This window comes from Sarcophilus harrisii, chromosome X, assembly GCF_902635505.1.
Source record: "Sarcophilus harrisii chromosome X, mSarHar1.11, whole genome shotgun sequence".
NCBI classification, from domain to species: domain Eukaryota; kingdom Metazoa; phylum Chordata; class Mammalia; order Dasyuromorphia; family Dasyuridae; genus Sarcophilus; species Sarcophilus harrisii.
The window spans coordinates 72,757,584-72,785,471 of record NC_045432.1 but is presented as its reverse complement, the minus strand read 5'-3'; the positions used below and the strand labels follow the sequence as shown (position 1 = coordinate 72,785,471).

The following is a 27,888-nucleotide window of genomic DNA, read 5'->3' as shown; positions in this document are numbered from 1 at the left end:
AGTGCTACCTCTAACAACATACTGCCCTTGTGATCCTGGGTAGATCACTTAACCTCTCGGTACCCTGGGCAACTATTCAAGACTATAAGTCACTGGGAAGATTTGGCATGTATTGGTAGACAGGACATCCTTACCTGAAAGTTCCCCACACCACTGAAACCTCGGGTCCAGCTCAGATCCTCACCATTCCTCATGGTCCTAATTTAAAGGAGGGAGGCAGAGATGCAAGTGAGAACTTGAGAATCGTAGTGTTTGAATCGAACACGTCCTTAGAGAGCCTCCACTCCTTTGTCAGATTTAAAAAGTGAGACTCGAAGGATCCTTCTAAGGTCACGCTAGTTAATGGCAAATGTTTGGCAGCCTCAATTTGGGGTAAAAAAGGAATAAAGGAGCTGCTAAGTCTCCAGGAAGAAAGCTCAAGGCAAATGGGTCTGAGAAGGACAAAAACAGGAAAAAAGGCAAAGGAGGCACCAGGACCTCATGGATCTCTTTCAAGCAGAAAAGATAAAGCCAAACCTCAAGTTCCTATAGGAGTTGGGTCATGGCTGCCTGGCAGTCACCCTTTGGGAGATGGAGTGTGGTGCCCTGACCCTGCTGGACAAAGCTTGTGTTGGGCATTGAGATCAACAGAGTTGAGAGGTGATGGCAGCGGGAAGGCTACAAAAAAGAAGGGCTGAAAAGGAAGACTACACATCATTCAAGAAGCCACGAGAAATTAAAAAGTCCATATAAGCTGGGGCGGGGGGGAAGAGAGAGAAAGGGGAGAGGAGACAGAAAGAGAGAGACGGAGACAGAGATACAGAGGAATAGACACTTACAGAGACAGAGATACAGAGAGACACAGAGAGAGAGACAGAGAGATTCAGGCAGTGAGAAAGAGCAAGATTTACAAGGGTAAAATCAGCTCCTTCTCCAAGGGGCTGATTAACTCTGGCCCTGACCTGCCACCTCCTCTCAGCCATGAAGCTGTCAAGAGGAAAATGCCCAGTGACTCGTCTCCTTCATCCTCCTTGTCTCCTCTCCCTCCTTCTCCCCCACCTTCCTTCACTTTTAAATCATTAGGACTTGACTCTTCTGCCTCTGTTTGGCTCCAGGCTAAATGAAAGCTGAAGAGAAAGGGGGGAATAAACAAGCTTGTTTGGCTTTCTCAGGGCTGGAGAGTTAGAGACTGGGCTGAGACACCTACCACACCTCCCTAAGCTGAGCCTTGGCAGTCCAAGCTCCTCCCCAACACAATGACATGCTCTGAACCCCACTCCAGCTGCTGGCTACTGTGCCTTTAAATTGCTGCTTCCAGAGGGTGCATATGGGGGGAGGTAGGAGGGAGGGGAAAATCTTCCTCCCAATCTCCCTTGTCTCTCCCCTCTAAGACTCTCCAGGGTTCGGAGAGGGCTCGCCACCGAAAGAGGGTCCCTTTCAGCTTCCCAGCCGGCCGGGGCCCTCCCTCCACAGCCTGGGAGTCCGAGGCATCGAAGGAGACTCATCCATGACACGATTATCTAAACGGGGACAGTTGTAGCCCCCGACGAGTGAGGACAGAGAAGAAAAGGAGAAAAACAAGGAGAAGAAAAGAAGGAAGAGAGAAGAAGGGGAGAGAGAATACCACGTCTCTGGGCTGGGGAGCCAGGCTATGTGCAGGCAGCCCAAGTTGGAGGAGGGCTTCTGACTTTTGACGTTCCCTGTGGGGTTGCCCTCTTGCCTCTGAAGCAAGGGAAGAAGGGAAGGGCATCAGTTCCTCTAAGGAATGAAAACTCTCACTCCTGGAACCCTCTCCTTCCTCTTCTTCTGGACCCTCCAAGAGCAGGTCCTACCCAGGTGAGCAGAACACGGGCTAGAGCATGTGGCTGCATGAATTATAAAACCCCCTAACCCGGTCGCACCGGAGGTTGCATCTCTGAGGGATGTGGCCCGGGGGCCCTGGGATCTCCTGGGCCCCGTGCTTTTGTCTAAGCGCATGGGAAGCTGAGAGGCTGATGGCTCCCTAAGGAATGGGAGCCCGAAACCCCAACAAGGACGAGCCAGCTCCTGAGTGGGATGGTAACTGTCTAGGAAGCTACCGCATTTGACTGGGAAACTTGGCTGTAACCCCGGCTAGTCAGGGCAGTGAGGGTGCTCTCGGACGTCTCCCCTCAGCCTCTCCTCTCACACTCAGACATCTACGTAGCAATACTCCCTAAAGACAAAACACAATCACATAGACCGGATGGGCAAAGGAAGCCCTCCCTTCACCAAGGGACAGGTTTGCCAAAAGCCTACATTTGGGGAAGCCTAAAATGAAAAAAACGTACAACCCCTCGGCCTGGAGACCACCTGTACATGACTGAGTACTGTCCCTTGGGTCGAGATAAATAGGGCTCGCCTCCTGGGAGGCGACAAAATACTTCCCAGCCTCTCCTAGTAAGTATCCTTGCTCACCCTCGCCCCCTCCCTGCACAATGGGTGTCGGGTAAGGTTGGAAGAAACTCTGTGCTGTTAGATGAGCAGCAAAAAAGGGATGTGACTGGGGGAGAGTAGACTGAAAGGTACCACCAAAGGCACACAGGGGCAGGAGCAGTCTTCCCCCAAACCCCAATCCATGCTCTCCACTGCTATGACTGGGCCTCCTTGGAGATCCTTCCCCCCCAACACGTCTGCTGGCCCTTCAGGCAGCCGGGAAACGTGGAAGAGCCCGCTTCCCAAGTGTGTGAATCAGGAGCATCCCGGCTCCCAGCCTTGCTCCCTCCAGTGAGGAGCTGGCAGTTTCCAAAACTAAGACTCCAGCTTCCTTGTGAAGCTATATTTAGAAATATAGAAAGTCATATTTGGCACCGAGACCATTAGAGGTCGTTTCGTATACCCCCCTTCTATTTACACATGGAGGGAAAGTGAAGCCCCGACTGGGCAAAGGACTCGTCCAGGGTCACACAGCCAGCTGCCGTAGCACTCCCCTCACGTGAGTATAGGCTTCAGTTCTGCTACTTCCTAATTTTGCTCCACAGCAGGGACTTTCTAGGAATAAAGGCGACCGGAACGCCTTAGTGACACCGAATGCCTGCCTCTGATGAGCACTGGGCCTCCCTGCCCAATTCCAAGACTTATGCAGCAAGAAAACTGAGAGATAGAACACAAGTTCATCCTGCTAACAGCGTCAGGAACACCTCAGTCTGAAGCTAATGGGGAAGGTGACTTGGGGCCACTTTGTAACTCTGGTGCAGAGGAAGGGTCCAGCTCAGTGTTCATGGGTAGGGGGGTAGCCATCACTTGGCAACAGCACCTGAGAAGAAAATGGGGACCTACTTCTGCTTGGTTCTCACCTCCACCTTCTTCCCTTGGTTTGCAGAACACGGCTCTGGCCATCTGCTTCGGCCACCTTGGCCCTCACTCCAGCAGTCGGGTGTGAAGGGGTGGAGGCGGGGTCTAGACTTTTCTCACCTGGAGTAGGGGGGTACAGAGAAAAAGAGGTGGGAGCTTCAGAAAGGGCAAGACATTAACCTCACCCTCTCGTGCATCTTGCTGTACCCCAAGCTGATGACTAGAGTCCGGTGCTGTTAGGTGCTGTGAGGTGCCAGATGGACAGGGGTGAGGAGCTGTTGGCTTTGAGAAGCTGGGGCCCAGGAAAATGGCCAGTCCTCAGGACCCCCAGTCCCCGCCCTCCTTGCCACTGTGGTGATGGTGAGAAGATACTACTAGCTGCCTTGAAGGAAGCCCCCAAAGTGGCTAGCTGGGTGGCTTCCCATCTGCTGCCCAACCCCTTTGTACCTGAAGGTTTGGCTAAGCCCATGGACGTTACTGAGAGGCAATATGGCACAGTGAGTAAAGCGCTGGGTCCAAAGCCAAGGAGAGCCGGGTTCAGAGCCCACTTTAGATATTTACTAGTTTTGTGGTCCCAGGAAACTCTCGGTAGGTCTCTGAGTTTCATTTCTCCCCTCAGTAAAATGAGGGAATGGACTCGCTGGCCATTAAGGTCTCTCTAGATGTAAATCTCCGCTACTATTCTATCTTCAGTGGCAGGAATACGGGCAGATTAAGGGGCTTGCAATGCAATGCAAAGGAAAGGAGGCCTCCTAGAATGTGTGTTAGATAGAGGAAGTGCCAGGTCCCCAGAGCAGCTGCTAGCACTGGCATCAGCCCCAGGCTGGAATGGAAGAGAACGCAAGGTAGGGATGCACAGAGCTGGGGCGCCATCCTAGTGGGAAACAAGGCAGAAAGGAACCGAAGCTCTGTTACTGAACAGCCAAGCTCTAGACTGACTGGTGCCCCCAATGGGCTCTAGCTGACAAAGCAGAGCTGCTCTCTGCCTCACCACCCCCAAGATACTTGGGTGCAAACGGCCAGTTGGGTGGCTTGTCCAGATGCTTTAGATTCTGACTCCCAGGTCCCATCTGATTCTGCCATCTGGATATGCCCAATCCAAGAGGCCTAGGCCAGAGGTTCTATTCAAGCCCAAACTGCTGGGGCTTAAAAAATTACCTAATAGGATATCCGATGGGGCTAGCCACCCCTGGCAATTCTGCATTTTCTGTCTGATTCTGACCCCTCAGTCTCCACATGGAAACTGTCCAGGGGATCTTTGGGAAGCCCCCGCCCTTAGGCTGGAAGAATGAGTTGGAAGGGATCGGAGAGGTCACCTCATTTCCTTACCTCGGCTTCTGCCCAAGTCCTGAGGTCAAGACAACAAGCCACTCCATGCTCAGGAAGGAGGCCCACTCCACTTAATTAGTGGAAAGTGTTTCTAGACAAGCAGCTTAAGTTTACCTCTGAGCAGGCAGCTTCTTTCCATTCCCGCTCCTGACTCAGACCCCAAGCCAGTCCTTCAGATATTTAAAAGTAGCCACCATGCCTCCTCCAAATCTGCTCTAAGATAAATGCCCCCAAGCTCTTTAACATAACCTAATGTGACAGGGTCTCCAGAACACAGGATGCCGGACCCATGTCCTGGGCAACCTTTGCTTACCAACATCCTTCCTTAAGTAACAAAGTTGGAAGGAAAGGACGGTTTAAGAGGAAACAGTAGCTCAGTTTGGGACACGTCCCAGTGACGTCTCCAACTCAACATCAGCATTTGGAGTCATGAGATCCGAACTCAAGAGAGAGATTAGGGCCGGATAGATGGATTTCGGAACCATCTGTGTAGAGATAATTGCACTCCTGGGAGTGCACATGAGCTCACTAAGGGAAACAATACAGAGGGAAGAGAAGAGGGCCTAGGACTGAGCCTTAGGGAACACCCACATGTGCGGGAAGGAGAAAGATAATCAACCAAGGAATGAGCACAAGAAGCCACGGTGAGGCAGGCAGGAGAATCAGATGAGATCCATAGTCAGGAAACCAAAGGAGCAAGCACATCCAGGAGGCAGAGACGCTTAACAGCGTCCAAACTTGCAGAAAGGTCAAAGAGGAGGACTGCTGCTGTTGTGTAATTCGGGGTTGTGGGCCACCCTGGGGCAAACAGTTGCAGGCGAGGGATGGTTAGAAGCTAAGTTCTGAGAAATTGAGCCAATGGGCAAGGAAATGGAGAAGCATGTTGTTATGAGTGAAGTAGGCCTTTTCTTTGCACGATCCCAAAGCATTTGCAAGTGAGATTCTACTCTCTCTAGGTTGCAAGCCGAGGGACGTCAGCCATTCACGAGGGGGAAGGCTGAGTAGAAGGAAGAGGGTGGGGGAAGAAATATTTAGCCACCGGTTTGCAATCTCCCCTCACTAGGTTGGTTTCGGGGAAAGAGGAAGTCAAATCTGCCTCCAAGAACATTCCTCAGCCCATGTCACCCTCTGACTTCCTGGACAAGCTCATGGGAAGAACTTCCGGATACGATGCTAGGATTCGGCCCAATTTTAAAGGTAATTTGCCTTTGGTTCTTACAGGAAGCCTGGGGACACACTAGCACCCGACCCGCACCTCTGTTTTCTAGCAACATTAAAGGGAATGATGGGAAAGGTAGTAAAACTGGGCTCCTCTGTCTATCCTTGCTCTTACAAGCCCAATGCTGCCATCAGTTCCCTCTGGACTCAGCCAATTATTGCCATCTTCCCCAATCCTTTCCAATCCCCATCACTGCCCCCAGCCTTAACTTCCCTCACTTGGCTCTCTATATGCTTGTGGAAGAAGGCCAAGGAGGGCAAAGGAGAAGAGTAAAGGAAACAGGAAAGAGGAGAGGGAGAGGGAGAGGGAGCTCATTGGCTGACTCCACTGTCCCTTAAAGGATCCAGTAATGACACTGTGGTTGGTATCCTCAGGGCCACCTGTGAATGTGACTTGCAACATCTTTATCAACAGCTTCAGTTCTGTCACAGAAACCACAATGGTAAGTAATAGCCGCAAGTGCCAGGACTCCCCATCCTCCAGCTCCCAATCCCCCGACACTACAAGGGATGCCCCCAACCCACTCACTGGCTTTCTCCTTCCTACTGTGATACCAAGGCAAGAAACTACTTTCCACCATCATACACTCTCAACTGAAAGCAGCCAGAACAATCATCTAATCCATTACTTGCCAAAGACAGGGACACACCCCCCCCTTAGATGTCAAGTTTTTCTTCTTTCTCTGACTTCATGGCCGGGAGCACAGGCTCTTTAACAAGACTGGTCTGTGGATCCCCCAAATTGAAACCTTACTATTCAAATCCTCAACGTCCGAAGGTCCTATGGCAGGAGGTAGACATTATAGACCCTCATATGTCTGAGCAGCAGGGGCCAGAGATTCAGTGGCCCAGCTCAGCTCAGGCCAGCCTCTTTCTCCAGTGGAAAAGAACCACTTTCCTGATGCTCTGAGCACACTTCCACGTACAGACTCCACTGTTCTTTAGAGGTATGAGGGTGCCTCGAGCTGAACCAGGAAAGCCATGTCAGGGTGTCCCAGCTGCATTTGACACGACTGCTTCTTCCCCTTCCTTTCCCCCCCAAGGATTACAGAGTGAATGTCTTCCTCCGGCAGCAGTGGAACGACCCCCGCCTAGCGTATCTGGAATACCCAGATGATTCCCTGGACTTAGATCCTTCCATGCTCGACTCCATCTGGAAGCCAGACCTATTCTTTGCCAATGAGAAGGGTGCCAATTTCCACGAAGTGACCACTGACAACAAGTTGCTTCGGATCTTCAAGAATGGAAGTGTGCTCTATAGTATCAGGTGTGGGCCACGGTGGAAAAGGGAGCCCTTGGGGAAAGAGAGAAGCATGGACCATGAGGAAAATGAAAGATCAGCCATTTCTTTTTGTGTGTGTCTGGAGTTGGTCAGTTGAGGCTGTTGGCTTGAAGCTGGATGGGAAATATGGTGTGAGGATGGTTGTACCAACATCACTGTCACTCCTCATCCATCAGGGTGACATACACAAGCCAAAGGCAAGAAGGTCTACCAGGGAGGCAGAGGGGGAAATGATATTGTTTTTCTCTCCCTGCTAGACCCAGAGTCAGAAAAATCTGTGTTCAAATCTGGCCTCTGACATTTCCTAGTCAGGTGACTACTAGTCAGCCTCAATTTCCTCATCTGTAAAATAAGAATCATACCTGTAGCATTTACTTTGCAAGATTGTCATTAGACTTAAGTGACACAATAGATCATAGGGCCCTTTACAGACTTGAAATCGCTCTGTCAATATTCATAATCATTATTATGTCTGGTTCTGTCAGGCTAACTCTGGTCTTGTCCTGCCCGATGGACCTCAAGAACTTCCCCATGGACATCCAGACGTGCACAATGCAGCTGGAAAGCTGTGAGTACTTGTGGACTAAAGAGGTACAATTAGGAGGGTGGCCCTAAGTATCTCTCCATCAGCCTGCTGTGGGCTCAAAATTCCACCATAGGCAACTCTTAAGATTAAAGTACCAGAGCCCCTTGCAAATACAAACGTAGTCTTCTGAGAAAGAGGCTTGGGAAGACCTGAATAAACATTCCCCCAGTGAACCGTGACCTCAGGAAGGGAGGCCAAAGTCTAGCGCCTAGGGTTCTGACCAGTCCTGCTGGGGCGTGGTAGTAGGGGAACTCACTTAAAGAGCAAGGGGGAGAGGCAAACCCCAATTGCACTTGCTTACAACTGTACTTTGGTCTGCCCTATACCTCTGATGTTACTACATATGACCTCAAAGTCAAACCTATCTCATTTCGATCACACATCTAGGATCCAAAGCACTGCCAAATATGTGAGCTGCCTGTGTGTGCTCATTGTGCCCACGTGCCTCTAAAAGCACAAAGGTTGTGCCTATATACCCAATGTGGTGAGGCTTTCTATATGGCATGGTCACACACAGGCTATTCCCATGGCCAAATGTGCCAGGCTGCACATCTGGGCCTTGTTTGGAGTAAACTGGATCCCTGAGGGTGGTGGACTTTGGGAAATCCTAGCTCGGGAGCTGATCCTACAGAGTTTGCGTACACTCCTTGCCACACATGCTCATTCAGCCAGATTCCAGGATATCCAGGAGGCGCCCATCTGTTCTCTTTGACATCCTTTCAAAGAGATAGCTATTATCTGGGCACCTCTCTGGGATGGAGAGGCCAAGTTGAAGAGCTGGATGTTGGTAGCTTTCTCCTCCGGGGGTCCTAGATGTCAGATGGGAGAGCTTCCCTGAAAAGCCTGCCGCAATGAGTGAGAAATGCCTTGCGCTCACGCCTTGTGCAGTGTCAGCCAGGGCAGCATCTTTAATGGTCACATCCACGATGTGCGCACACGCGTACACACACAAACACACACATACACACACACACACACACAGTGAGACCCTGACCCTCTCTGTCTCTTCTCTTTCAGTTGGTTACACTATGAATGACCTTGTGTTTGAGTGGCTGGAAGATGCCCCAGCTGTGCAAGTGGCTGAGGGGCTGACTCTGCCCCAGTTTATCCTGCGGGATGAAAAGGATCTTGGCTACTGCACCAAATATTACAACACAGGTAAAGCCCGGAACCCTTCATTAGTTCTGAACCATAGGCCTGGGCCTGCTCACTGCTGAGCCGCAGAGACTAGTCCACCTTGTTCTGGGGATCAATAGAATGAGAGGGATACAAGTGATGTGTCAGTGACTTAGAGTCAGAGTCTGTGCTACGCTGAAGGCAAGGGATCGGTTCTTTCCAGCAGAAAGGTTAGGACTGCGCCACCCTCCCATCACTGCCAACTGTCTCCTCCTGATGGCTCCTTAACTGAGCCCTAAGGTATAAATCTCAGAGCTGGAATAAAAAAGCACCTCCAACCAGGCACATAAGAGTTTCGAGAGGGAAAATGGAAAAGAGGGAGGTCCCCAACTCAGGGAAGAACACAGTGATTCATTGTAGAAAGCTCTCCTTTCCAGAATCCAACATAAAATAAGGCAAGGAAAACCTGGAAGAATCTGGGATCAAAAAAATCCAAGAGCTAAAGGGATGAATGGCCAGAGCCCAAGGAAAGAAGTCTCCATTCCAGAAAAGAGATAGGATTGGCAAGAGCATCTGGCACTGCCCGGGGACAGGAGAGTCCTGGCCACGTCTCTGCCAGAGCTGAAGAACAAACAGTGATCTCCCACCTCCTAGTCCATTCAGTCAACCATACCTTCCCCCGGGAGCTGCTCTGCAAACTGCCACACAATTAAATTAAGTCAATTTTCAAAGCAAACAAAGAAAAACTAACAACCGAGGGAATGTGTGAGGTTCCTATGCTATGAGATTTGTGTCCCAGTGAGCCAGCTAGTGCTGAGCACAGCCAGCTCTCATTGGGTGCCCTTCCTCATACGGGCAAACAGGACCGGGAAGCTCTAAGCTCCGCAGAGATGCCAGGTTTCCCCCTGCATCTGGTACTGGAACGGCACTGTCTTTAATGGCCTGGCTTCTTCAGTGCCCCCTAGGGTAACTGGCATCGCCTTGGGGAGTAGGCGGCCAACGAGCATTTATTAAGACGTTATCATGTGAGAAGTAGCACTTAATGGAATTTTGGCTGTATTTATTTCATTCCAGTTTGATTCATTTTAATTGTTTAAAACTTAAGTTTGTCGAGCAGTAGATATTACTCGTTTAATTGATGATATATTTCAGTTTAGCCAAGGAAGGTTATTATATGTGGATGTAAATAGAGATTTGGTGTCAAAGAAGGAGAAGGAGAAGAAGAGGAGGAGGAGGAGGAGGAGGAAGATGAAGAGGAGGAGGAGGAGGAAGAGGAGGAGAAACAAGAGGAAGAGGAGGAGGAGGAGGAGGAAGAGGAAGAGGAGAAAGAGGAGGAAGAGGAAGAAGAGGAGGAGGAGAAAGAAGAAGTAAGCTACTAGGTACCAGGAGCTGGGTTAAAAAAACAGGGACCAGAGAAAGGCAAAAACAAGGTTCCTGTCCTCAAAGAGCCCACAGTCTAATGGGAGAGACAAGGCACAAACAGCTACACACAAAGATAGATCCAATATAAATGAGAGATTATCCAAGAAGGAAAGATTCTAGGAAGAGGACAGGAAGCCAAGAGGCAGAGGTGAGGAGAGAGAATGTTCCAGACAGAGGAGACAGCCTCCAAAGAGGCATGGAGGCTGCAGATGCAGTGATGGAGGCTACAGATGCAGGGATGGAGGCTGGAGATGCAGGGATGAGAGTAAAGAGCAGCAAGGAGCTAAGTATTAGGGGACCAAAACATGTGGAGGAGAAGAAAATTTCAGAAGACTGAAAAGGTAGGAAGGGCTTAAGTTGGGAAGAGCTTTCAAAGCCAAACAGGATTTTCTATTTGAAACTGGGAGACAGAGAGAACCACAGGACAGGTTAAGTGGGATGGGGATGAGAGGGGCGATGATCAGATTTATGTCTGGATTTCTTTCACTCTGGCAGCTACGTGGAGGAAGGATTTGAATAGGAAGAGACTTGAGACAGAGAAACCAGTTGGGCAATTGTTGCGATACTCCAGGCATGAGATGCAGATGGCAGATGTGACAACAGGTTGGATAGTGGTGGAAGTGAAGACGAAGAGTCAGGGTGACACTGAGGTTGTGAACATGGGTGACTGGGAGAACGGGATAATAGAGTAATATAAAGCCATGAGGAGCAATCGGGAAGTGGAGGAGAGGGGAAGACTGAAGAGAAAGATGATGAGGTCCGTCTTAGACAAATTGAATTTGAGATTCCAAGGAGAAACTGGTGACGTGAGATAGGAGGATAGGAAAGAGATTAAGATTGGATTTTGAGACACGGACATCACTGCACAGAGATGATAATGGCATCCACATGGGCTGATGTGATCACCAACTGCTTAGTGTAGAGGGAGAAAAAAAGAGGGCCCAGGACAAAGCCTCATAGGAGCCCCACCGTTAGTTGGCATAACTAAGATGAACACTCAGCAAAGACACTGAGGAATGGTCAGACTGGGAGGAGAAGTGGGGTCAAAAAAAAAAACCTAGCAGGAAAGCAGAGAGCATCTGGGAGGAAACGCTGATTGCCAGTGTCAAAGGCTGAAGAGATACATGAACTAAAGCTGACTGAAGTGGGTAGGACCAAGATAACCAAGCAACAAGATGATGCGATGATCAACTCTGATGGACGTGACTCTTGCCAACAATGAGGCGATTCAGGCCAGTTCTAATAGTCTTGTGATGGAGAGAGTCATCTGCACCCAGAGAGAGGGATGTGGGAACTGACTGTGGATCACAACATATTTTCACTTTTTGTTGTTATTTGGTTGCTTTTTTGTTTTTTCTCATTTTTTTCCTCTTTGATCTGATTTTTCCTGTGCAGCACGATAATTGTGGAAACATGTATAGAAGAACTGCCCATGTCTAACCTATATTGAATTACTTGCAGTCTGGGGGGGAGCGGGAGGGAGAAATATTTGGAACACAAGGTTTTGCAAGGGTGAATGTTGAAAACTCTTTGCATGTATTTGGAAAATGAAAAGTTATTATTTTTTTAAAAGGCTGAAGAGAGGTCAAGAAAGATGAAAATTCATTAGATTTGGCAATTAATAAATCACTGGTAACTTTATAGAGAGAATATCAACGAAAAATGAGGAGAGAAGGTGGATTTTAGAGGGTTTAGAAGATAGGGAGGGGAGTCAAAGTGGATGTAGCAACAATAGATGGCTTTCTTTTTACAGGAATTAAGCTAAGAAGAAGAGAAACAAAACAGGAGCTAGGGAAGGTGGTCAGGTCAAGTGAGGATTTTTTAAGAATGGAAGAGAAATCAACAGGTTAGTAGGCATCGGAGAAGGATTCAATAAATGGAGAGAGATTCAGAATAAAAGAGAAAGAGAGAGAGTGATGGTAGGGTGTTGGAATCTTTACAAACTGTTAAGCCATTGGAGTTGATAGAGACAATAATTATCTAATTTGGCATGGTTCAACATGATTGATTTGATCTTAGAAGGAGTTATTTTGGGCCAGAACTTGAAACAAGGTACTAAGTACAAGTGATAGAAACGATGCTTGTGCTCACACCTTTAGAGAGCTCATAAGTATCTAAGTACTCAATGAAGTTCACACATTTGGGAGAGTTCAGGGTTTAGAAAGAGATATCCGAATTCACACTTCCCTTAGGGCCAGAGAGCACTCTGGGAGATAACCCAGAATCTCACTCTCTCCAGAAGGAGGAGTTAACCTTTGGGAGATCATATGTATACAGGAAGCTCTTAGAATTTGAGAGAGTTTTCTTGGGAACATTGACTGGGATCGGAGAGGAGCAATCTGGAAGGAATTTCTCTGGAACATTGACTGGGGTCGGAGAGGAACACTCTGGGAGGAAGCCCACAAGCCCTATCTTTGAGACAAGAGATTCATTGCATCTTCTACCTTGGTGCTGGTTGGAGGCTGAAGAAAGCAAAGGCAGAAGCCAAGGACAAAGCTGCAAGATCTCTTGGAACCAAGCAGAGAGATATGCCTGAGCTAACCGGGATATATTGAAGGACACAATAAAATATCTGAACTTTTATCACCTGGCTGTGTTTTGGAAAAAGAACACCAACATTAGGGGGATCTGCTAGAAAAGAGAGGAGGGCATTGGATGAAGGATGGAAAAGGGCCACCTCTTCACAAGAGAAGGATGGTGAAGGAATAGTGAAGAAAGATGCTGGGTAATATAGAACGAGGAGAAAGGGGAAAGAGAGAGTTCTCATAAGATGGTCTTAGGGAAATACGAACAAAGGTTTTTGGCTGAGAGGATGAGAAGAGTGACAGGAGGGGACCGAGAAAGGACAAAAAGGTTTGGAAAACTATAGTCAGTGGGGTAGCAAGTCGAATACAGAAGAAGTGGCTTTCGGCAATGAGGGCCCAATTGAGATTATGTAACATAAATTTATAACGGACCCAATCAGCATAGCTTATTACTGTCTACATCTCTCTTCAACAGGTGGCAAAAAGGATTCCACTAGTCCCGAAATGGCATTTAGTAAGTGCTTAGTAGGTGCCAGGCCCTGACTTCTTGGAGGATTCCAGGTCACCCCTGTGAGGATGAGTATTTAGGGAGACTGAGGCAGAAGACACAGAATTGTGAAGGTCTCAGTCATACCATACCAATGTCAGCCATGGATGTAAGCACTGGCCCGTAGGCCTAGGACCTAAATCAGCTCAGTGTGGCCACTCTTCCCTGATCTATTTGTCAGCCACGGGAGGGAGACAGAGATAGTGTGGGAGTTACCAGGTTGAGTCTGTCCCAAAGAGAGACAAGGCTACTGCCAATCAGCTGTGTGCCAGAGGGGGCATCTGGGGCTAATTGTTTCTTTTTTTGGCAGGAAAATTTACCTGCATAGAGGTGAAGTTCCACTTGGAGCGCCAGATGGGCTACTATTTGATCCAAATGTACATCCCTAGTCTGCTCATCGTCATCCTGTCCTGGGTCTCTTTCTGGATCAACATGGACGCCGCCCCTGCCCGGGTGGGCTTAGGTATCACGACGGTATTGACGATGACGACCCAGAGTTCAGGCTCCCGGGCTTCTTTACCTAAGGTGAAGGAACACATTGTAACATCATTTTTACACAAGATATTTCTCAGCTAGCTCACGCTCTTATGCTGATCACGGTCAAATTCAACTTAATCCAGTTCTAATGAACAAACATTTACTAAGGATTTATCTAATATGTGCATGAGGTAATTTGATGTAGTAGATAGAGGGCCAACCTGAGAGGCAGGAAGATCAGATCCAAGTCCTACCTCTGAGACATACTGGCTGTGTGACCCTAGACATATTATTTGGGCAATGATGTCAAACTTAAATAGAAACCGATTCCTGTTGGTTTCATAGTCACTTAGAAAACCACCAATTCACATTTTCTATGTTGAATTATATTTTTATTCTCTGTTAAACATTTCCCAATCACATTTGAATGTGGTTCAGGCTGCGCTTGGGAGTTTAGCCGGAGGTTTGCTACCTCTGCTCCAAATCTCTAAGTGCCAGAAGTGTTCATCTACATTGCTAGAAAGAGCTTCCCTAGACCAATGAGATCCTAGGGCAAGGCAACGACAGATAGGTATGTGTACAGTCCCATGTTTGGCGGGAGGGGATGTGGGGGGAGGCAGGGGGCACTACTTCGGATTAAAAGTGCTAAAAAGTTAGGTAGCAGAGAAGTTCAATGCTTGGGATCTTCCTGGTCCAGTCAAAGGAGAAAATTGCAGACATTAGAGGATCTCTGATTTTTATTCCTAGAAAAGACCTCAGAATTCATCGCATCCAAACCACTTGTACTATACCTCTAAAGAAGCTAAGACCTAGAGATGGGCAGTCACACCTTACAAGCTAAAGCATTAGACCTAAAAGATTCCAATGATTACTATAGGCTTTGGAGTCACCTTTAATTAATTTCTCAGTCCCATTTCTCTGAGTCAAACCATATTCCAAACAGATTATCCAAGTCCTGAGGTTCTGCTGGAACACTGTGGTCATAAATTTTGCTCAAAGGAAGTGGGTCTCTAGCTAGGCCTTGGAACACTTTTTGGCACCCAAATGTTTATTCTCACAGGGCTTGTCGAAATGAGATTTATGTTGATGGTTAGAAAGACCAAGAGTAAACCTGGTGGCTCGATCAGGGAGCTTATTCTTGCACCTGTGTATAAATACAAGATCTGGGCTCTTCCTAGTCCCTGGCTTTCCAAAGTTCAGAGAGAAATTATCAGGGAGGTTAAAATGGAAGGCAAGGAGTGAGGAAATCCACAGGGACCTCAGTCAGTGACATTCTTTGATGATCATAGAAACTTAGTCCATGGAAACGTTCCCTTGATTAATATAGGTAGAGGGAGCTCTGATATTTGAAAAAAAGAAAAGTATGGACCTACTCTATGGGCCTAACACCGTCAAGTATATGCCCTGGTGATTTTGCAAAATAAATAAACAAAAGGTCTTAGATAGAGGAAGTGAAAGGATAGAAATATTTACTGGCCTTCCTGAACAGCTTCAGACTGAGTCATACAGAGCCCCAAATTAAAGAAATGGGAAAGAGGTAGAGAGAAGACAGATGTCAGCTGGACCCAGTCGGTCAAGCCGGAGGTGATAGGAGTGACATAGTTGTTGGTGCTGCTGAGGCAAACAAGCCGCTACTCAGACATCTGTAGCCTGCCCCACATCCCGTTAGTTTTCTGGACGGAAAAGCATAGTAACAATATAGCATAATTATTAGGGAAATCGGGGGCAGAGATTTGTGGAGAGGGGAAAAGAGGCTAGGTTGTTCTAGGAAGAAATCAGACACGGAGAACACACTGTTCTCTTCTGTGTTTCTTGGGTTGTTTCACTGTTGAGGTTGAAAGAGTGAACTAAGGAAAAGTGCTGCAGTTTCTACCTCAGGCTTGCCAAAAGAACTCCCTTTTCCGGTCCCCTCCTGTGAACATACACAATCCATCTGCTCTCAGAAACCACTTACTTTGTTTTCTCATTTGGAAGGAAATGGCTTTTTCTTCTTCTACTACTTCAGTTTTGCAGCATCTGGCACTTCTTGGTCAGATTCTAATGGCTTTTTGTTGGCTCTGTTGGCCACAGAGAAAGCCGCAAATGTGTACCCTAACCCAAAAGAATGAGGAGCCCCTCTGAGCCTTTTCTTCAGATCATTCCTGATGTGGCTTGGGAAGGACAGAGCCATGACCTCTCCCCGGGGACTTTTGTTTTGAATGAAAGGACTTGGGAGGAAGATAGAGGGAAATGTGAAAGCTGCTCTAATGTGAGGGAATCCCAGTGCCCTTCTTAAGGAAAAGGAGAGGGAATTTGCTCCCGGGATTCTTCCAATCATAGTCATTGGTGAGAATATCAGAAGTCCTGGGATGTGTCTCCTCCCCCCACCCTCAGAGTCAGAGAGCTGACACAGGGGACTGAGTCAATGAAGGAGAGGGGCAGGTAGCCTAGTATCTAGGCGATGACTCTGAGAATCAGAAAGTTTTATCTGTAAATGTACAGGGATGTAAATATAGAGAAGAAGGATTCCCCCCCCCCAATGGCACAGAGAAAAGCAGATGTTCTTGAGCGTGCAACAAAATAAACGAAGGAACCAGGGCTGGGAGAAGATGAGATACAAAAGGAGAACGGTGCATCAGAAGTACAGAGGAGCCAGGGTATTGGGTATCAGCAACTCTAGATCTGAGCTGAGCACAAGAGTGTATGAAGCGCCTTTCTTTCTAAGACTTCCCGGCACTTCCCAGATCTTGCCCAACACTAGCTCATTATTTAACCTCCATCAGCATTGACTGAGGCCCCAGAGCGGTGCATGGCACTAGGATTAACTGCTGGTGACATCAGACAACATTGTTACCTTTTAATAGATGGAAAAGTAGAGATAAAGTAAGATGTTAGGCTAAATTTTCGAATGGGATCTTGAGTTTTGTGCTTTAGCTTCATTGACTAGAGTGTATAATAAGTCAGGTGAAGGGATGGGAAATAAGTCCAGAAAGGCAGGATAAAGCCAAACTATGAAATGGTTTAGGCACCAGACTAAAGAGTTTATATTTGATCCCAGAGGCCAAAGAGAGCCACTGAAAATTCTTGAGCAAAGGAGTGACATAGTAAGATCTGTGCTTTACGAAGGTTGGTTTTTTTTGTTTGTTTCCCATAATAGTTGGGAGACTGCCTAAAGGAGTTTCAGGTTACTAAAGGCTGGGGAAACCACACAGTAGGACCAAGGTTAGCAAGAGGCAGGATGGTGCTGTAGAAAGAAGACCGGCTCTGGACTCAAAGGTTGTTGTTCTTCAGTTACTTCAGTCGTGTCTGATTCCCTGTGACCCAATTTGGGGTTTTCTAGTCAGAGATCCTAGAGTGTTTTGCCATTTCCCTCTCTAAATCATTTTACAGATAAGGAAAAGGAGGCACACAGGGTGAAGGGACGTGCCCTGGGTCACACAGTCTGCTCCAGATCTAGTGCTCTATCCACTGCACCACCTAGTTACACCAAACCGAGATGTTTTTTCCTCTTAGAGAACTTTTTTTTCTCTTTTTTTTTCTTAGAGAACTTCTAATGGTAGAGATGAAGTGTCAGACACTAGAAATATTGGTGGCTTTCACTGAAATTCATAGAAATCATTATTGCCTATCTGTAGTCCATGATCTTCTTCTTCCCCAGGGAGAGTGAATGAGCCCCAGATAATCAGCTAATTCAATTCAATGAGGCACATTTCTGATGCACCTACTATGTGCTAAGCACCATACTAGGCTCTGGAAATACAAAACCAAATTGAAAAATAATCCCTGTCTTTGAAGAATTTGCATTCTATGGAGGAGGGAGAGGGATTGAGCAGGGGTATAGATAAATAAATAAACATAAAACTGATGCAAATAGCTTGCAGTGGAAAGGAAAGGGACTAACATTTGGGAGAAGCGATCAGAGAAGACCTCTTATAGGAATTAACTTCAGCTGAGTCTTGAAAAGAGGGATCCCAAGGGACAAAAGTAAGAAGTGAGTGCAAAAGGTACAGACGTATTGGGGGATGGGAGTGGAAATGTCACCTATGGGTAACATCAGATGACCAGGTTTGGCTGGAATATAAAATTTGGGAGAGGGAGTAAAATGTAATCAGTTTGGAAACATAGGTCTTTTTAAAATGCTAAAGGGATCATTGCATCCTAGAAGTAATAGGGAGCCACTAAAACTTCTTGAGGGACAGAGAGATATGATCAGCCGCAATTTCTTATGGAGGAAAAAGATGAGGAATGGAGCCTGGCTAGGAAAAAGCCTAGCATGGTACCTTCCACATAGCAAGTGCCTACTAATTATTGAAAGGGGAAAAGAAAGAGAAGGAGGTAGATCGGGAGGAAGAAGTGAAAGAGAAAATTAGAGAAAAATCAAGTGAAGTGGTCGATTAAGAGAACAGATTAAACTAGATAATCTCCAGGTCCTTTCCAACCTCAATGTTCTATGACTCTGCGAGCTTTGTGATGGGGGTAGAAACATAAGACTAGGAGGTGGGATTCTTGTCCTGCTTGAAACTAAGCAGCTATGTGGCCTGAAGTAAGCCATTCCCTTTGGTGAGTCTTGATACGAGAGAGATGACTTCCATGATTAGCTCTCCGTTTCCTTATCCATAAGATGGGGGTCCCAATGTACCCCCAAAGAGCTACTGTGGGACCAGATGAAAGCCCGGATATTCGGTGCTTTGAAAATGGAAAGCATCATGATGTTATTTGGTGATGCTCTCAGTTAAGAAAAAGGCAGTAGGAACAAAGGGAAATAGAAGGAAGAGAGATGGACAATCCCCTGGGCAGCCATATGTGTCTTTCCAATCAAGAATTCAACTAGGGAGCTGGAGGATAGCTCAGGGGAGGGGACGGGAGAGGGAGGGAAGGGGACCGCAGGGAATCCCAATGGATGCCTCAGTTGGTGTTGCAGGTGTCCTACGTGAAGGCGATTGATATCTGGATGGCAGTCTGTCTGCTGTTTGTCTTTGCTGCCCTGCTGGAATACGCCGCCGTGAACTTTGTCTCCCGCCAACATAAGGAGTTCATACGCCTTCGAAGGAGGCAGAGGCGCCAGCATATGGTGAGTATTTCCATTTGCAAGTCAGCATGCCCTCCTCCACTAGCTCTGTCCTCTTCTTGTGACTTATTTCCTCCAGTTTCTGATGCTTTCTTATCCACACTAGGGTCCCGGAGATTAGTTGGGGGGGTTTCTAACTGGAAGGAGCCAGTCATTTTAGCATCAGCTCTCTCTGACTCTGGTCAAAAGAGACAACTTCCTCCCTCCTTTAACGTCTGGCAGACCCAGCAGTGGGACAGGATGCTCCGACCTTGTATTTGGCCAAAGTGGGGACGGCCTCACATTCAAACGGCTTATTAACCTGGGGCTACAAGCAGTAATGTTTAGTGGAAAGAACACCAGGGTGGAAATCGTGAGATTTCCGATCTGGGCCCGACCTCAACCCAATAGCAGATGGATCCTGGACAAGTGACCATGTCTCTAACTTGTTTCTTTTAGCACTACAATACTTTTCAAGGTTGGTAGGAGGATTGAACTAGAAAATGTAATACAAAAACTTGTAAGGTTTTCTTCCTAGTATGTCATGCTGCCCCCATGTGATTGTGCAGCTTATGGTCGTTCACTCCCCCCACTCCCCCCCACCCCCGGTCCACTGGGGTGCCCCGGTTGCCGTAGGCAATAGCTACTGGGTGGCAATTCAAGGGCCAAAAAAGCATGTTTCGAGGTGAAATGTTGCCGGAGGGACTCTATGATCCCCTTGGGTCTACACTCTGCCAACTTGCCCTGCTCCGGATAAAAGCTTTCATTATGAAGCCTAGAGGAGGAACAGGAACAGTTCGATTAGGAATATTTTCTGGCATTTCTGTTCTTTGTTCCCTTTTCTCTCAAGAAAGAAAAAAGTTTCCACCTGGGAGAACCAAGAGATGGACTGTGTTGTCATGACAACGGAGATGGCCTCTCTCCATCCCCTCTCTGGAAAGAGGCACTTGTGATCACCTGACAATCCAGTCCCCCTTTCCCCCCTCCCTGCCCCAGAGCCAGGGTGTTGGGGAGGGAAAGGATTGTGTTGTCATGACAACAGAGTTGGTCTCTCTTCTCTACTTTTAGAGAAGAGAGTGTAGTCATGTTGTTATGACAACAGATGTGTTCCTGAGACACTCTTCTGGAAAGGAAGTGCAAAATGATGAACAAAAGAAAGAACCCTAGTTGTTTTGTGCTATGGGCTGATTGCCTGGTGCAGAGGGCCAAAAAGATTTGCTCTGTTCAGAACCAGTAGCCTGCTAAGAGCCACTTAACTAGGCTAAGAGCTCACAGCTTCTCGCTCCGCCTGATCTAGAGGCCTTACAATCTGAGGTAACAAAGCCACAGATGATCCCTGGAGTTCAAGTGGCCAGTTAAGGATTCCAGGCTCTGGCTCAAATCTCTGAGGACAAAGGAGGCTCAGCCTGAGCCAAATTCCTTCCCCTCCGGCCCCGAATTCCTTCCTCCCTCTCCTCCCCTCGCCGAGCCTGCTCTGGCCTCTGCTAGGCCCAAGGAGCTCAAACGCTGAAACTCGAGTTCCTAATGGCTGACCCTGGTTTGGGATTCACAGAAGACAATCCCCTGTCTCTTAGCCTTTCTCTTGGACCATTTCACAGTGCTCATCCTCTCTTTCCTCCATTATCAGAGCCCTGGGTGGGGCGGCCTCTAGTGGTCAAATCCATTTTGGCATCTCTCCATAATTCACTACAGCTAGAAGATTATGAATCCACCTCCTCATTTTTCAGAGAAGGAAACTGAGGCCCAGGGAGGGCAAGGGGCTTGATCAAGATCACACAAACAGTAACACATCTATGATTGGAAACTAGGTCTTGACTCTAAATCCACTGTCAGCTGGAATTTGAAACCGGGTTTTCCTGTTTCCGGGTGAATCAATCAAGGGACATTACTTGCTTATTAGGTCGAGGAGCAGGCCTAGTGCACTCTGGGATACACAAAAAAATTAAACAGTCTGTGGGCCTCCTCAAGGAGCTGGGGATGATGGAAAAGAATCAGCATTTATTAAGTACCTACTATGTGCCAGGGACACTTTACAAACATTATCTCATTTGCTCCTTATGACCCTGAGGGGGTTGCATTTTATAGTGAGGAAACTGAGGCACAAAGGTGAAATGACTTGCTTAGGAGCACACAGCTAGAAAGTGTCTGAGTACACTTTTGAATTCGGGTCTACCTGACTCAAGCACTCTGTGCAGTATGGCGTCACCTAGTGCTGCTGCATTCTAAGCACCAAGCTCTTTCTAGCACATCATATTTCCTTTTGTAATTTTCAATTCCAGATAAGTTCACCCCCAACTTTTAGAACTTCCCATGCCAAGCCCTGCTCCCGTAGGAAGACCTAGAGTGGACTAATAAAAGGCCAGACAAGGAAGATGGTGGCGGCAGCCCTCCCTTAGGCCTCCATCTCTCTCATTGAAGCCATTTCTTCCATAAAATGGGAAGCATCTGGCAGAGCACTGCGCCACTCCGCTGTCCTGTCTTTGTTCGCTCCCCAACTGCTGGAACGAAACGGGGATGAGCATTGAGCGAGCAAACTAGCCTGGAATCCCTTTGGTGCAGACTAGCCCGCACCCCATGACGTGGCCTGCCGGAGCCTGGCTCCCCTCTGAAGCGCCAACTCCAGCCTCAGGCAAGGCGCTATCAACTCCTTTCTGCCCTCTCCTTTTTTTGGTGTCATCTCCAACTATTCCCGCTGCCAGGTACCTCAAGCCGCCCTTCCCAACAAATGGCCCTGATGAGGTCATGCCATTTGTCCCACTGAACAAATGAGCTAGCAGCCATAAAACGGCCTTGAACCTTGGGCCCAAGACCCCAGGGGAAAAAAATCAGGCAGGCAGGCAGGGCCTGGAGTGTGTGACTAAAGGTAAAGACGGTAACAAACAGCACCAAGGCCAGAGGGCTGGGCTTCCTGCTCTGGGGCAGCTCAAAGCAGGTGTGACTTTTCTGTCCTTGTCCTCTTCAGCCATGGTATACCTTTAGTAGGCTGCTAAAACGGAAGCCCTTTGAGGCAGGACTTGTCTTTGTATTCTCAGATCCTGGCACAGGGCCTGGCACAGTAGGAACAGTGGTTGCTGAATTGAATTATGGTTATAAAATGGTCTGTTCCTGAAGCCGGATGGAACTAGCAAGGGGTGTGTTGTGCATGGTGCCGGGCTGTCCCGGCACATCGTGCCCCTGTGACATCCATCAATGGCCTTTGATTCCTTCAAAAATCAAGGAGACTCACCTCTTTCAGGAAGCCCCTCTGGATAAACTCTAAATTCCCAGCATCCACTCTTGCTCTGTAGTTGCTTGCTTACTTTTAAGCTGCTTTCTGGCTTGTCTCTTTTAAAAGGCAATGAATTCCTCAAGAAGATCGATAATGTCCATATTTCGGGGATCTCTCTGCTCCCCTAATGCCTAATGACAACAGCTCAGATTTATATAGTGCCTTAAGGTCAACAAAACATTATATATATACTACCTCATTCACCTTCACAACAATTCTATGGAGTAACAATTAGTTATTATTCCTATTCTACAGATGGGGAAACTAGAGTTTAGGGAAGTCACTTGGCTTGCTGACATCCCCATGGCTAGAAAGCCTCCCCTGTCCTCTTTCTGCTCACCTAAGAAAAACATCGGTAAGTTCATCAGAGAATTAGGCTTTTCGTGAAGAGAAATCTAGTTGGAAGCCATAAGGGACGTTTATCACTCTACAGTCCCCAAACTGTCAACCTCCCCCAGAGCCTTGGTCCAGTAAGGCCTGGTTCCTCTCTCCCCACTTCCCACTTACCTTTCCAGTGCCTCCTTCCCTCCATTCCCAGTAGCAGCAGCTCACTGTCTTCTCCCCCTCTTTTCACTTGTACCCCACCCATACCCTAACACACACATACATGAGAGAGAAAGGAGAGAGAGAGAGAAGGAGAAAAAGAGGAGAGAGAAGGAAAAGAAACAGAAAGAGACAGAGAGAGACAGACAGAATGAGAAAGAGGGAGAGAAGAGATAAAAGAAGAGAGGAGAAAGAGAAAGAAAGAGAAAGAGAAAGAAGAGAGAGGGGAGAGATAAATATAGAGAGAAGAGAGAAGGAGAGAGAGAGCAAGAGAGAGGAGACAGGGAAGGAGAGAGAGAGAGAGAAATAGAAAGGAGAGAGGGGGAAGAAAGATAAAGAGAAATAGATAGAAAGAGAGGAGAAAGAGGAGAGAGAAGGAGAGAGAAACAGAGAAAGAGGAGAGAAAAGAGATAAATAGAGAGAGAAGGGGAGAGAGAGAAAAGGAGAGAGGAGACAGAGAGGAGAGGGGGGAGAGAGAGAGAGACAAAAACAGGAGAGAAAAATAGAAAGAAAAGAGAAGAGAAAGAGAAAGAGAAGTAGATAGAAAGAGAGGAGAGAGAGAGGAGAGGAAGAGAAGTAGATAGAAAGAGAGGAGAGGAAGAGAAGGAGAGAGTCAGGGAGATAGAAATAAAGAACAAAAGAGGAGAGAGAGAGAGAGAAGGACAGAAAGAGAGAGGGGAGACAGAGAAGGAGAGAGAGAAAAAAAGAAAGAAGGAGAGAAAGAAGACACAGAGAGAAGACAGCAGTAGAGAGAGAGAAGGAAATAGAAAGAAAGAGGAGAGAGAAAGAACAAAAGAGAGAAGAAGAGAGAGAGCAAGAGAGAGGAGAGGAGAGAAAGAGAGAAAAGGAAATAGAAAAAAGAAAAGGAGAGAGTGAGGAGAAAGAGAAACAGAAAGTGGAGAGAGAACAGAGAGAGAGAAGAGAGAAATATATAGAAAAAGAGAAAGAAAGAGAAATAGAGAGAGAAGGAGAGAGTAAGAAAGAGAAGAAGAGAGAGGAGAGAGAGAAGATAGGAGACAGAAGGAGAGAGAGAAGACAGAGGAGAGAAAGAAGGAAATACAAAGAGAAAAGGAGAGTGAGGAGAAAGAGAGAAACAGAAAGAGAAGAGAAAGAACAGAGAAATAGAGAGAGGAGAGAAATATATAAAGAGGAGAGAGAAAAACAAAAAGAAAGCGCAGAGAGAAAAATAGAGAAGGAGAGAGGAAGAGAAAGAGAGAAGGAAATAGAAAAAAGGAGAGAAAGAGGAGAAAGAGAACAGAGAGAGGAGAGAGAACAGAGAGAAGAGAAATATATAGAAAAAGAGAAGGAAAGAGAGAAATAGAGAGAGGAGGAGAGAAACAGAGAAAGAGCACAGAGGAGAGAGAATATAAGAAAAAAGGAGAGAGAAAAAGAGAGAGAAGGAGAGAGAGTAAGAGAAAGAGAAGAGAGAGGAGAGAAAGAAGATAGGAGACACAGGGGAAAGAGAGAAAAGAGAGGAGAAAGAAGGAAATTGAAAGAGAAAAGGAGAGAGTGAGAAGAAAGAGAGAAACAGAGAAAGAGGAGAGAGAACAGAGAGAGGAGAGAGAAAAAACAGAGAAAGAAGGAAAGAGAAAAATAGAGAGAGGAAAGAAAAAGAGAAGTAGATAGAAGAGAAAGAGAAAAAGAGATAGAAGAGATAGAGAGAGTGAAAGAAAAAAGGAGAGAGAGAGAGGGATGGAGGGAGGAAGGAGAGCAGGAGACAGAGAAAGAAAAAGAGGAGAGAAAAGAAGATAGAGAGAGAAAGAGGAGAGTGAGAGACAGAGACAGAGAAAGCAAAAAAGGGGAGCATATTCACTTTTTCTCTTTTCCTCCTTCCTCGCTGACATATAGCCATCAGATCTGGGACTTTGGCTCAGATTCTCAGGCCTCATCCTGTCTCCCACCTCCGAGGGTACAGGGGCAAGGGCAAGACTCCCATGGGCACATTCTGGGATCCATTCCCACCATTTACCTGCGAGAACACAAGAGGAAATAATCAACTTTAAAGAAATAGCTCAAGCCCAGACCAGGAACACTGAGCCGGGCTTTTTCTCCTTCAGGCCCATGCCGGGCCTCTTGTGGCAACTCTCACTCTTGCAGGGCATGAACGAAGGGACCAGTCCCGAATCATTTACTTCTTTCTTAACCTGCCAACGAATCTGAAGAGATCCAGGGTTTCTGGACCTCAGTTTCCACACCCCTAAAATGAGAATCAACATTATGTCCATTGTAGGAATAACGTAAGGCTTTACTGGAGCAAGCTATAAAGTGCTGGGGGGCCTTTGGAAGCAAAGTGCTACAGAAATTCAGGCAGTCTGGTATTCCTCAAGGGATTACTGTAGGAAACAAAAATATCTCCCTACCTTACCCCTGGAGGACAGAGTCTGAGTACCATATGACAACTCAGTAATCATGCAGATATTTTCTAGATTTTCTTGAAGTAGGCTCTGGCCTGATCATGTCATACTCCCTTCCCCAAGAACTTTCAATGGCTCCCCGTTAACCCTGGAAAGAAACAGACTCCTCAGCCTGGCATTTCAAACCCCTCGTCACATAGCTCCAAGCCGATTCCATATAACTTCCCTTATTATGCTCTACACTCCAGGCAAACCAGACCTCGTGTGGTTCACTGAACTCAGCACATTTTTCCACGAGTATCTCTCTCCTTTGCTTTTAAACAGAGAAACCTGAAGGTCATGTAACCTTTTCGGCACCCCCCAGGGTCATAGGATGGCAGATGACTAGCTGGAAGGGACCCTAGAACCCATCTAGTCCAAACTCCTTAATCGATATTATGAAGAAACTCAGAGCCAGAAAAGGAAAGTGACTTGCCCAGTGTCATAGAGAGAAAATGACAGAACCAGGATTTAACCCCAGAGTCAGTAAGTGATCTTGTCACTTCTCCATAGTGAACATCAACCATTGGACCGGCTTTATGTAATACAGCTTATTGAGACATGTAAGACTGTGCTCCCTCTCTTCCCCTCCCAGACATTTGGGCTTGACAAGTGCTTGTGTCAGCTTTTTGAAGTTTTTCTGCCTCAATCGATCAACCAACATGTATTAAGAATCTGCTACGTGCCCAATACTGGGCCAAGCTCAGACTGGCAGTACACATTTCTTACTCCTTTCATTTACTCATACATTTGGAGTTGAAAGGGCTATAGGAGACCATCTGGTTCAGATATACACACACACACACACACTCACTCACTCACATCCCTTTTACTGTTAGAAAACTGAGGCCCAGATTTGCCCAATGTCCTACTGGTAGTCCAAACATCCAGGATGTGAATTCAGGGCCTCTGACTCCCAATTCACCATCACTGCCACTACAGCATGCTAGCCTCTAGCAAGCAGATCGAGAGTCTCCCCCTATGGTGCCCCCTCTCCTAGTCACCCGATTTGCTGCTGTGTCTACTCTGCCATGAGCCGGAAAGCAGACAATCAAACCTGGTACAAGTATCTCTGTTTGGCAATGAGAGTTATTGAGGTCTTGAGTGAGGGACTGAGTGTTTCTACTTCAAGTGGAATGAATGAGCATAATGATAAGTGGAACGCTAAGTGCACAGACCCTGGGAACCTCCTTTTAGCTGATGCCGTGGATCAGTTCAGCGCTCCCTGCCAAATCTGTGGCAGCCTTCCAGAGCGTTAAGGTTACGTGAGAATTCTATTGTGGGGATTTTATCAATACCGTGGTCATGTCCATAATGACACGGGCATCATGGCCAGGAGTCCAATCATGTTAACAGGCTATGTATCAGGGAGGCTGGGACCCGTCCGCAAGAATTAACTGGCATCCATCTGGAACTACCCAATTGGCCCCACTGAGTTTACTGGCTGACCATCTGGGAGCGGGCAAATCCCTTAGGTATAGGAGGCTCATGGGAACACAGAGCAGTCAGAGAGGGGACCTGACGGTCCAACTTTGCCTTATCCCACAGATGAAGAAACTGCAGCCCACAATCAACACCCAGCAAGTGTCTGAGATAGGATTTGAACCCAAAGCCAAGACCCCCACCCATGCTGCCTTCCCTTTGAGCTTTGGTTTTTAGGTAGAGCGAACCAGCAAGCCCCCAGACCAGGGAGAATTCTCCTTCCTTTCTGGGCCAGTAAGTCATCAAAACCAAGATCTCAAAAGCCTAAATGTTTCCTAAGTGACCTCATCTGATAGGTTGCATTGCTCTGCTTATCACAAATCAGAGCAATTTGGAGATTTCTTTTACTTTCAGACATCCTTCAAAGCGACTTGACATTCCTGTTCATTCTGAATGTCCCCAAGTAGCTCTTGGCGAATACTGTGATGATTATTATTAATTTTGTGAGGGAAGACCCTGTGAATGGGAGTATAACCTAAGACTCTACTTGTGACGGATAAATGTGTGTGACCTGACCTGAGGAACAATCCGCACATCCTGGTCTCTGTCCCTAGTGTGATCTCAAACTCTTGTCTGCATTTTCTCACTTGCTCCTGCAGGAGGAAGAGGTCATCCGAGAGAGTCGATTCTATTTCCGGGGCTATGGCCTGGGCCACTGCCTGCAGGTCAGGGATGGAGGTCCCATGGAAGGCCCAGGTATTTATAGCACCTCACCCCCAGTCCCTCTCCTGAGGGAGGGGGAGACGGTACGGAAGCATTACGTGGACAGGGCCAAACGAATTGATACCATCTCCCGTGCGATCTTCCCTTTCACGTTCCTCATCTTCAATATCTTTTACTGGGTTGTCTACAAAGTTCTGCGATCAGAGGACATCCACCAAGCGCCATGATAAGAGCAGGGGACTCCCGAGGAAGCCTCCAGGAAGGGAGTGAGGCTGTCACCCTCCTTCGGCCTGCATCAGAACTTGGACAGTTCTTGACCTCCCATCCAGAGTACCCAACTTCCAGCCTCCCAGCTACATGGGTGTATGTTGCTGTTGCATGGGGACAAAAGTGGCTGTACTTCTAGAGAAGGCTTATGTATTCAAATCCAACCAAGCTCCGACCTCACTCATGCTGTTCTAAAGTTAGGGTCTGCCATTTTCCTGGGGCTTCTTTCTCTTCCAAACACTCATCTTCCAACACTCCATTAAGGGGGTTACTCAGGTCCCTGATGCTAAAATCTATAGGTTTGGTTATTTCAGCCCAGTCTACTTTCACTCCAGCATGACCTCATAGGGATACTGTGCCCTCTTTTCTTATCACCTGAATGTGGAGCATCCTACCCATTCGAAAGCATGGAAACTAACAGTGTGTCCATCCATATTTGCTGCCCTTCATGGC

General features: G+C 47.3%; 1 protein-coding gene and 1 long non-coding RNA gene across 2 annotated transcripts; one reads left to right on the top strand and one right to left on the bottom strand.

Annotated features, from left to right (window-relative positions):
• Window positions 1–137: 137 nt before the first annotated feature.
• On the bottom strand, window positions 138–22,214 carry LOC116420256. The gene is made up of 4 exons (XR_004230557.1): window positions 22,046–22,214; window positions 13,637–13,836; window positions 3,294–3,411; window positions 138–198 (listed from the first exon to the last, which is right to left on the bottom strand). It is a non-coding gene; the product is annotated as an uncharacterized LOC116420256 (long non-coding RNA).
• LOC100931967 lies at window positions 1,508–27,888 on the top strand. Its single transcript, XM_023507145.2, has 9 exons — window positions 1,508–1,815; window positions 5,684–5,817; window positions 6,214–6,281; window positions 6,882–7,105; window positions 7,606–7,688; window positions 8,724–8,864; window positions 13,627–13,841; window positions 18,694–18,843; window positions 27,105–27,888. Exons 1-9 carry the CDS (start codon window positions 1,745–1,747, stop codon window positions 27,393–27,395), a joined length of 1,377 nt encoding a protein of 458 aa, XP_023362913.1. The 5' UTR covers window positions 1,508–1,744; the 3' UTR covers window positions 27,396–27,888.